General features: G+C 39.3%; 1 protein-coding gene across 7 annotated transcripts in view; it reads left to right on the top strand.

Annotated features, from left to right (window-relative positions):
• LOC100992578 (uncharacterized) overlaps nt 1-11,264 on the top strand; it is a 214,537-nt gene extending 203,273 nt beyond the window's left edge. For all 7 annotated transcript variants that reach the window (XM_063597592.1, XM_055100606.2, XM_055100605.2 and 4 more), the window contains one exon: nt 174-11,264. In XM_063597592.1, coding sequence (XP_063453662.1) covers nt 2,408-3,637 — 1,230 coding nt within the window. In that variant the 5' untranslated portion in view covers nt 174-2,407 and the 3' untranslated portion in view covers nt 3,638-11,264. The remainder of the gene's footprint in view (nt 1-173) is intronic.
• The last annotated feature ends 207 nt before the right edge of the window (nt 11,265-11,471 follow it).

The following is an 11,471-nucleotide window of genomic DNA, read 5'->3' as shown; positions in this document are numbered from 1 at the left end:
CTAAGAAAATTAAAAAATACTACACTTATAAAGGCAACTGTTAGAACACAAATACAGACTTTCTTAATATTGGAATAATTACATGTAAAAGCTATAGTGTCTTAGTTCAGGTTGCTATAACAGAATACCACAGACTGAGTGGTTTATAAACAGCAGTAATTTATATCTTACAGATCTGAAAGCCGGAAGTCTGAGATCAGAGTGACAGCATGGTCAGCCTCTGCTGAGGACTGTCTTCAGGGTTGCAGACTGCAGACTTCTCATTGTATCCTCACATGGTGGAAAGAGCAAGATAACTTTCTGCGGTCTCCTTTAGAAGAACACTAATTTCATTCATGATGCCTCCTCTCTCATGACCTAATTATCTTCCAAAGTCCCCACCTCCTAATACCATCACACTGGGGTATGGATTTCAACATGTAAATTTTGGTGGGGAGTGGGAGAGGAGTACAAGCATTCAGTCCATAATAACTACATAATAAAAAGATTTAAAAAATGAAATTATTCAACAGGAACACAGTACAAATAATATGATAGGACAAAGACAAAATATATTTTATCTGTTAATAAAAGTAAATATTCATTAAGATAATTTTCAGAATGGATCACAAAGCAAATCCAACTTTGTTATATGTAAGAAATACATGTAAACAAAGATATTCACAAAGTTTAAGAGTTAAATATACACCAGAGAAATACAAACGCAAAGAAAGCAGTGATGGATATCTTAATATCACACAACATAGAATTCAAGACAAATATCATTAAATAGGGAAGGAAGGGTACCTTTTTACATAAAGGATATAAATCAGTTTAAGATAATATATATAAATAACTATATGCCAAATAATATAGCATCCACCTTCATAAAGCAGAAATTAGACAGAAGAAATAAGCGGATACACTAATAGAAAGGGAATTTAATTAACTTTTCTCTGTCTATTTTATACCAAGAGGACAATAATAAACAGGGATATAGAATACCTAAGTAATTAATGAGACAGACATGATTAATCCATGTAACTAAAGAACACAGAATAAGTTTTTTGTTTTTTCAAAAGCTGTGAAAATATTCATAGAAAGTGATCATATATTAACTCATAAAGAAATATTTAATAAATTCCAAAAAGTAGACATAGTATGGATAACATTGTGTAACTATAATTCATTAAAACTAAACACTGATAACAAAAGAGAAAGCAAAAACTCCTTCCATCTGGAAATTATAAAGGATCTCTTAATGCTCAGAGAGGAAATACAAATCAAAATGGAAGATTGTTTTAGGAAAAAACAGTAATGCAAGTACTCTTTATCAGAATTTGTGGGATAATATGGGTTGAGTTGTGTACCCAAATTCATATGTTGAAGTCCTAACCCTCATTATCTCAAACTGTAATCTTATTTGGAGATAAGGTCTTTACAGAGGTAATCGAGTTAAAATGAAGTCATTAGAAGGGGTGTCCTCACCAAATATGACTGGTATCCTCATAAAAAAGGGGAAATTTGGACACAGATACACACATATAGGGAGAACACTATGTGAAGAGAAGGCAAGATCAGGGTGATGCTTCTACAAGCCAAGGACTGCCAAAGATTGCCAGCAAACCACCAGAAGCTGGGGAAGAGGCATGGGGCAGATTCTCCTTCACAGCCCTCAGAGGGAACCAACCCTAATGATGCCTTGACACTGTACTTCCAGCTTTCAGAAAACTGCGAGTCTTGAACTGGGTTTAAGATACCCAGTTTGTGGTACTTTGTTATGGCAGCATTAGAAAACTACTACACAGATAAAGCAGTGTACAGAGAAAAAAAACATAGCCTTAAATAGCAAAAGAAAGAATAAAATGAATCAAGCATTATGCTCAAAAAGTTAGAAACAGAATACCAAAATATATTGAAGGACTCTAGAAGGAAAGTATCAGTAGTGATAAAAGTGGGAATTAACAAATTAGAAAACAGATTAAAAGTACTAATAAATAAATTCCAGCTCTAGTTCTTTGAACCAATGAAATACATAAATCATTAGATAACATAATTAAGAAATAATGGTCAAAATGTAAACACACAAATGAGAACTTGAAAGGGCGAAATAACAAAGAAATAGAGAAATTTTTTTTTTTTTTGTCTTCAAGCATCTGTTTAACAAAGCACATCTTGCACCGCCCTTAATCCATTTAACCCTGAGTTGACACAGCACATGTTTCAGAGAGCACGGGGTTGGGGGTGAGGTTATAGATTAACAGCATCCCAAGGCAGAAGAATTTTTCTTAGTACAGAACAAAATGGAGTCTCCTATGTCTACTTCTTTCTACACAGACACAGTAACAATCTGATCTCTCTTTCTTTTCCCCACATTTCCCCCTTTTCTTTTTGACAAAACTGCCATTGTCATCATGGCCCGTTCTTGATGGTCGCTGTCTCTTCGGAGCTGTTGGGTACACTTCCGAGACAGGGTGGCCTGGCAGAGGTGCTACTCACTTCCCAGACGGGGCGGCCGGGCAGAGGCACTCCTCACTTCCCAGATGGGGTGGCGGCCAGGCAGAGGCGCTCCTCACCTCCCAGACGGGGTGGCGGCCAGACAGAGGTGCTCCTCACATCCCAGACGAAGAGTGGCCAGGTAGAGGCGCTCCCCGCCTCCCAGATGAAGGGTGGCCGGGCAGAGGCGCCCCTCACTTCCCATGCGGGGCGGCAGGGCAGAGACGCCCCTCACCTCTCAGATGGGGTGGCGGCTGGGCTGAGGCGCTCCTCACTTCCCAGATGGGGTGGTGGCGGGGCAGAGATGCCCCTCACCTCCCAGATGGCGCGGCCGGGCAGGGGCGCTTCTCTCCTCCCAGACGGGGCTTCCGGGCAGAGGCGCTCCTCACTTCCCAGATGGGGCGGCTGGGCAGAGGCGTTCCTCTCTTCCCATTTGGGGCAACGGGGTAGAGGCACTCCTCACTTCCTCCCAGACGGGGCGGCCGAGCAGAGGCGCTCCTCGCTTCCCAAACGGGGCGGCCGGGCAGAGGCGCTCCTCACACCCCAGACGGGGCAGCCGGGCAGAGGCATTCCTCACTTCCCAGACGGGGCGGCCAGGCAGAGGGGCTCCTCACATCCCAGACAATGGGCGGCCAGGCAGAGACCCTCCTCACTTCCTAGATGGGGTGGCGGCCGGGCAGAGGCGCTACTCACTTCCCAGAGCGGGGCAGCCAGGCAGAGGCGCTCCTCACTTCCCATTCGGGGCAGCCGGGCAGAGGTGCTCCTCACTTCCCAGTCGGGGCGGCCAGGCAGAGGGGCTCCTCACATCCCAGATGATGATGGGCGGCCAGGCAGAGACGCTCCTCACTTCCTAGACGGGGTAGCAGCTGGGCAGAGGCGCTCCTCACTTCCCAGACAGGGCGGCCGGGGAGAGGGGCTCCTCACATCCCAGATGATGGGCGGCCAGGCAGAGACGTTCCTCACTTCCCATTCGGGGCAGCCGGGCAGAGGGGCTCCTCACATCCCAGATGATGGGCGGCCAGGCAGAGACGTTCCTCACTTCCTAGACGGGGTAGCAGCTGGGCAGAGGCGCTCCTCACTTCCCAGACAGGGCGGCCGGGGAGAGGGGCTCCTCACATCCCAGATGATGGGCGGCCAGGCAGAGATGCTGCTCACTTCCTAGATGGGGTGGCGGGCGGGCAGCGGCTGTAATCTTAGCACTTTGGGAGGCCAAGGCAGGCGGCTGGGAGGTGGAGGTTGTAGCGAGCCGAGATCACGCCACTGCACTCCAGCCTGGGCAACATTGAGCATTGAGTGAGCGAGACTCCGTCTGCAATCCCAGCACCTCGGGAGGCCGAGGCAGGCAGATCACCTGAGGCCAGGAGCTGGAGACCAGCCCGGTCAACAGGGCGAAACCCTGTCTCCACCAAAAATACAAAAACCAGTCAGGAGTGGCAGCGCGTGCCTGGCATCCCAGGCACAGGCAGGAGAATCACCAGAGTCCGAGGCAGGAAGGTTGCAGCGAGCGGAGATCATGGCAGTACAGTCCAGGCTCCGCAAGAGAGGGAGACCATAGAAAGAGGGAGACAGAGAGCAAGAGGGAGAGGAGGAGGGGGAGGGGGAGGGGGAGAAAATTTTTAAAAAATTAAAAGAAACCACTTGGTTCTACTTTAAGCAGATAAATGTAAAAATCTAGATGACATAGATATTTTTCTAGAAAAATATAATCTATCAATACTAACTTTAGAAGAGGTAAATTACCTAAATAAACAAAATTGAAAAAAATAAAGAGCTACTTTCCAAAAAAGCACCAGGTATTGATGATGTCATACTTTATTTTTTGTTGCTATAACTGAATACCTGAGGCCGGGCAATTGAGTAAGAAAACAGGTTTATTTCTTACTGTTCTGGAGTCTGGGAAGTCCAAGACTGGGAGGCTGCTCCTGATCAGCTTCTGATGAGGGCCTTATGCTGTGTCATAACAGGGCAGAAGGCATTGCAGGATGAGAGGGACACAAAAGCCAAACTGGCTTTTATAACAGACCCACCCTCATTATGACTAATGCATTCCAGAAATAATCCATTAATTCATTAACCCATTAATCCATGAGTAGATTAATCTATTTCTGAGGGCAGAGCCCTCATGACCCACTCGCCTCTTAAAGACCCCATCACTTAGTAGTGTTACACTGGGTCATGAATTTTAACATGAGTTTTGAAGGGAACAAGGAAAAACTCCATAAAGCTTTCAAAGAGCAGATAGTTCTAGCTTTGATTTAAAAAAAAGACACTTAATAAAATGGATATAGATGGTTACTTTCTTAACATGATAAAATATATCTCTCTCAGCCTAAAAGCCAAAATCGTCATTACTCAGGAATTTGTAACATTCTAATTAGAAACAAGGGCAAGGCAAAAATTCTCACTGTTGTTGAAAATTGTACTGGAGGAATTATCCAATTTAAACAGATGAGAAAAAGAAATTGACAGTAAAAAAATCAAACAGCAGGGAGTAAAACTATTACTATTTGCAGATCTTATGACTGTGTATCTGGAAAACTCAAGAGAATTAACTAAAAAAAATTACAAACAATAAGATAATTTAGTATGGTGGCAGGATTTAAAACTATAGAAATCAATACTTTTATGTATGCAAATAGCAGCCGGTTAGAAAATATAATGGGAGGTCACCCTATTACAGTGGCCATGCATATATAAAGACATAACACCTAGGAATAAACTTAATAAAAAATGTGCACTACATATAGGAACAAAAAATTTAAGTCCCATAAGATACAAAAGAAGACTTCAAAAAATGGAATAACTATGCACTTGGAGAGACAAACTCATAATAATAAAATGTCAGTTCTTACTGACTTGTTTTTACAATTAATATAATTATAATAGTATACACAGGGTTTTGTTTTTAATTAGATATGCTTATCCAAAGTTCACTTGAAAAAATAAACTAGAATGGTAAGAAGGATACTTGCAAATAAAATAAATGGCTAGCCTAACCAGGTATAAAAACGTACTATAAAGCCTCAATAACTAAAGCAAGGTAGTTGTGGTGAATGAATAGCGCTGCCCATGAAACAAAATAGAAAATCCAGAAATAGGTCCAACTACTATGGTAATTCAGAATATGATAAAGAAGATAACCCAAATTATAGGACAGTTCAGTAAATGATGTTGGAATAACTGCATAGCCATTTGGAAACATTTCAAAAGTGTCAAATATTTAAATGCGAAATACAAAACCATAAAAGTATACAATGGAAATACAGCAGAATATTTAGTGTTCATACATAGGAAGACAGCATTTTTAAGATATCAGTTCTTCCCAACTGGATCTATGAATTCAATGCAATTCCAATCAAAATCTCAGCAAGTTATTTTGTAGTTAGGAAGAAACTGATTGTAATGTGAGTTTTTATATGGAAAGGCAAAGACCCAGAATAGTCAACACAACATTAAAGAGAAGAACAACATCAGATGACTGACGTTACCCAACTTAAAGACTTACTATAAAGCTACAGTGATTAAGCAATGTGGTGAAAGAACAGACAAATAGATCAATGGGACAGAATAGACAGCCCAGAAACAGACCCACATACATTTGGTAAATTGATCGTTGAGCAAAGGTAATATAATGTAGGAAAGGCATTGCAATACATATGAGCAAAGGCAATGCAATGGAGAAAATAGTCTTTTCAACAAGTGGTTCTGGAACAACTGGACGTCACATGCAAAGAAATGAATCTAGACACAGACCTTACATCTTTCACACACAAAAAAACCCCTCAAAACTGATCACAGACCTAAATGTAAAGTACGAAACTATAATATTCCTGGAAGATAACAAGCGATGACCTGGGTTTTGGCAATGACTTTTTAGACATCATACCAAAGGCATGATCCATGAAAGAAGGAATTGACAAGCTGGACCAATAAAATCTAAAATTTTACCTATGCAAAAATCATGATCAAGAGAATAAATAGACAAGCCAGAATGAGATTAAATATTTGCAAAATATGTATCAGATAAAAAACTGTTATAAGATATGTAAAAACCTCTCAACCTCAACAGTAAGAAAACAAACAATCCAATTTAAAAATGGGCCACATGTCTTAGGAAACACCCCTTCAGAGAAGATATATAGATGGCAAATAAGCTTATAAAAAATGTTTCACATCATATGTTATCAGGGAATGAAAATTAAAACAACAGTGAGATACCACTACATATCTATTAGAATGGCCAAAATCCAGATCACAGACAACACCAAATGCTGGCATGTGGAGGCATCATGCTACATAACTTCAAACTATACTACAGGGCTACATAAGCAAAACAGCATAGTATTGGTACAAAAACACACACCTAGACCAATGCAGCACCATAGCGGGCCCAGAAATAAGGCTGCATACCTACAACCATCTGATCTTTGACAAAGCTGACAAAAACAAGCAATGGGGAAAGGACTCCCTATTCAATGAAAGGGGCTGGGATAAATGGCTAGCCATATGCAGAAGATTGAAACTGGACTCCTCTCTTCACACCCTACACAAAAATCAACCAAAGACAGATTAAAGACTTAAATGTAAAACCCAAAACTATAAAAACCCTGGAAGACAATCTAGACAACACCATTCAGGACATAGGAACAGGCAAAGATTTTATGACAAGGAAGCCAAAAGCAATTGCAATGAAGCAAAAATTGACAAATAGGATCTAATTAAAGAGCTTCTGCACATCAAAATAAACTATCAACAGAGTGAACAGGTAACCTACAGAATGAGAGAAAATTTTTGCAAACTATGCATCTGACAAAGGTCTACTATCCAGCACCTATAAGAAACTTAAATTTACAAGAAAAAACCAAACAACTCCATTAAAAAGGGGGCAAAAGACATGAACAGACATTTCTCAAAAGGAGACATACATGTGGCCAAGAAGTATATGAAAAAAAAAGCTCAACATCACTGATCATTACAGAAATGCAAATCAAAACCACAATGAGATACCATCTTACACCGGTCAGAATGGTATTAATAAGTCAAAAAATAACAGATGCGTCTGGGCACGGTGGCTCACGCCTGTAATCCCAACACTTTGCGAGGCTGAGGCGGGTGGATTACGAGGTCAGGAGATCGAAACTATCCTGGCCAATATGGTGAAACCCCATCTCTACTAAAAATACAAAAATTAGCCAGGAGTGGTGGCGTGTGCCTATGGTCCTAGCTACTAATGAGGCTGAAGCAAGAGAGTCGCTTGAACCTGGGAGGCAGATGTTGCAGTGAGCCAAGATTACACCACTGCACTCCAGCCTGGGTGACAGAGCGAGACTCCGTCTCATAAAACGAAACAAAACAAACAAACAAAACCCCCCAAAAACAAAAAACAAAACAAAACAGATGCTAGCAAGGTTCTGGAGAAAAAGGAAAGCTTATACACTGTTGGTGGGAGTGTAAATTAGTTCAACCATTTTGGAAGATAGTGTGCAATTCCTCAAAGACCTAAAGACAGAAATATCATTAAACTCAGAAATTCTGTTCCTGGGTATATACCTAAAGTAATATAAATCGTTCTATGATAAAGACATATACATGCGTATGTTCATTGCAGCACTGTTCACAATAGCAAAGACATGAAATCAACCTAAATGACCATCAATATTAGACTAGATAAGGAAAATGTGGTACATGTATACCATGGAATACTCTGCACTGTAGAAAAGAACAAGATAATGTCCTTTACAGGAACACAGATGAAGCTGGAAGCCGTTATCCTTAGCAAACTAATGCAGGAACAGAAAACCAAATACTGCATGTTCTCACTTATAAATGGGAGCTAAGTGATGAGAACACATGGACACATAAAAAGGAACAACAGACACTGGGCCTATCAGATGGCGGGGGGTAGGAGGAGGGAGAGGATGAGGAAAAACAATTAATGGATACTAGGCATAATACCCGGGTGATGAAATAATCTGTAAACAAATCCCTGTGATCCAAGTTTACCTATATAACAGACCTGCACATCTACCCCTGAACTTAAAATAAAAGTTAAAAAGAAAAAGAACTTTTATTCATTGCTGGTGGAATTTCAAAATGATGCAGCCACTTTGGAAGACAGTTTGGTGATTTCTTATAAAACTAAACATACTCTAACAATACAATCCAGCCATTGCACCCCTTGATATTTACCAAAAGCAGTTGAAAACTTATGCTCACATCAAAGCCTGCACATGAATGTTTATAGCATCATAATTGCCAAAATTTGAAAGCAACCAAGATGTCTTTCTGTAGGTGAGTGGATAAATAAGCTGTAGTACATCCAGACAATAAATATTAATCAATGCTAAAAAAGTTGGTTTCCGTTTTTATAAAAGTGGGCCAAACGAACAAATGAAAAAGGAAATGAGCTATCAAACTATGAAAAAGCATAGAAGAAACGTAAATGCATATCACTGAGTGAAAGAAGGCAATGTGGAAAGCTTTTATACTGTATGACTCCAACTATATGACATTTTGAAAGGCAAAACTATAAGACAGTGGTTGCTAGATCACTGAAAAGATCATTGGTTGCTAGGGGTTGGGGAAAGGGATGAATAGACAAAGCACAGAAGATTTTTAACGCAATGAAAATAACCAGTATGCTAGCATCGCGGTGGATATATGTTATAAAACATTTGTACAAACCAATAGAATGTGCAACACCAAGAGTAAACTCTAGGTAAACTGTGGACTTTGAGTGATAAAGATGTGTCAATATAGATTCATAAATTTTAAGAAATATACCACTATGTTGGGGAATGTTGGTAATGGGGAGACTATGCATTTGTGGGGGCAGAGGGTATAAGGGAAATCCTGTACCTTCCTCTCAATTTTGCTGTGAACCTAAAACCACTCTAAGAAATAAAGACCAAAAAAAAAAAAAAAAAAGAAAAACCTCATAAAAATTCTGCATGAGGGAAAAATAAGGAAACAACCAACTGGGAAGAAGTATTTGCAAATCTTAACAAAGAAACAGCAGTAAGTTTTGTTATTAAAAAAAAGTACCCTTCTTACAACTCAATAATAAAAAGACAAATAACACAATTAAAACAGGGACAAAGAATCTGAGTAGACATTTCTCCAAAGAAGACTTAGAAGTGGTCAATAAGCACATGAAAAGATGCTCAGCATTATTGGCTATCAGGGAAATGAAAAGGAAAACCGCAATGAGATACCATCTTATGTCAACTAGGATGACTATAATAAAAAAGGCAGACAATAACAAGTGTTTGTGAGGTTGTGGAAAAATGTGAACTTTCATACAGTGCTAATGGCAATGTAAAATGGCTTAGCCACTTTGGAAAATAGCCTGGTTGTTCCTCAAAATGTTAAACACAGAGTACTGTATGACTCAGAAATTCTTCTCCTGGGTAAATATCCAAGAAAATTGAAAACATACTTCTATGCAAAAAATTTCTATGCAAATGTTTATAGCAGTATTATTTATGATAGGCAAAAGGTGAAACAACCAAAATGCCCATCAACTAATAAACAGATAAATAAAATGTGGTATATTCATACAATGCAGCATTATTCAACAATAAAAGGATATGAAGTACTAATACACGCTACCCATGAATGAGCCTTGAAAACATTATGCTAAGTTAAAGAAGCCAGTCACTCCCACAGGTGGTATAAAGAGAAAAAAAAGAAGCTAGTCACAAAAGATTGCATATGGTGTAGTCTGTTTATACGAACCGTCCCCAAACGGCAAATGTCCAGACACAGTAGCTTAATGGCTGCCTAGGGTTGGGAGTGGGAAAGGGGGAGTGAGGTTGGATGAAGAGGTGGGGAGTGAAGGTGGGGGAAGGGATGGAGCGGGGGATGTTTTTAGGGGAATGAAGCGTAGTTAGGAGGTGATGGCTAAAGTATACAAGGTTTCTCATTGGGATGAAAATGTTCTAAAATCAATTGTGGTTATGATTGTACAACTCTGAATATACTAAAAACCATGGAATTGTGTATTTTACATGGGTGAATTATATGGTTGTGAGTTATATCTAAATAAAACTGTTATATAAAAAATAAAACTGTTATGTTACCAAATTTAAAAAAAAGTCTTATCCATGGTATCACTTAAAATCATCCTGGTGCTACTTAAACCATCCCACATATCACCAGTAATGTACATTCCAAGTCTGAAAAGCACTGATGACTCAAGTAAAAGTAGCATGGGTTATTCCTAGAAAAACGGTTTAAACTTCATCTAATCACGATGATGCAATCAGAGAAATCCAGAACATGGGGCATTCTATGAGACAACAGGCCTGGATTCTTCAGAAACATCAATGTCATCAGTGACCACAAAAAGGCAAGGCTACTGCTCTGGATTAAAAGAGATAAAATAGATGTGACAACTAAATTAAATGTAAGATCTTTAGTGGATCCTAGATAAAAGAAAAAAAGAAGAAGCCATAACGATATATTTGGGAAAACTGAGAAAATTTGAAAATGACTGAATGTTGTATAATATTAGCTGTTAAACTCCTTAGATATGATAATGGTGTTAGTGATATATAGGAGAATGCCCTTGTTGTTAATAGAAATACACTTAAATATTAGAGAACAAAGTGTCATGGTGTCTGACACTTATTTTAAAGTGGTTTAGCTACATACACACACACACACACACGTGTGTATAAAGCAAAAGTCATGTTTTCACTATGATATTCTTTCATCTTTCTGTAGTTTTGACATTTTTCAAAATAGAAACTTGGAAAAAATTAAAAGAAATTGAATCATTAAAAAATAAATAATTGAAGGCCTTTGGCTTGAATAATTTACACGATTGTCCCAATACTTAGTTCACTTCTCTTTGTATGAGCATTTCACTTTTCATAACACAATTTTACTATTTTTTATTATTTTCTGAAGAAAATTATAAGTTGATTACCACTAATTTTTTCAAGTTTTCTTTGAAAATCATTTCTTACTGCACAGAGCTGTATCTTGGGACC

The sequence above is a fragment of the Pan paniscus genome, chromosome 18 (assembly GCF_029289425.2).
Source record: "Pan paniscus chromosome 18, NHGRI_mPanPan1-v2.0_pri, whole genome shotgun sequence".
In the NCBI taxonomy this organism is placed as follows: Eukaryota; Metazoa; Chordata; class Mammalia; order Primates; family Hominidae; genus Pan; species Pan paniscus.
The sequence above is the reverse complement of the archived record's forward strand: the minus strand, read 5'-3'. Positions and strand labels throughout refer to the sequence as shown.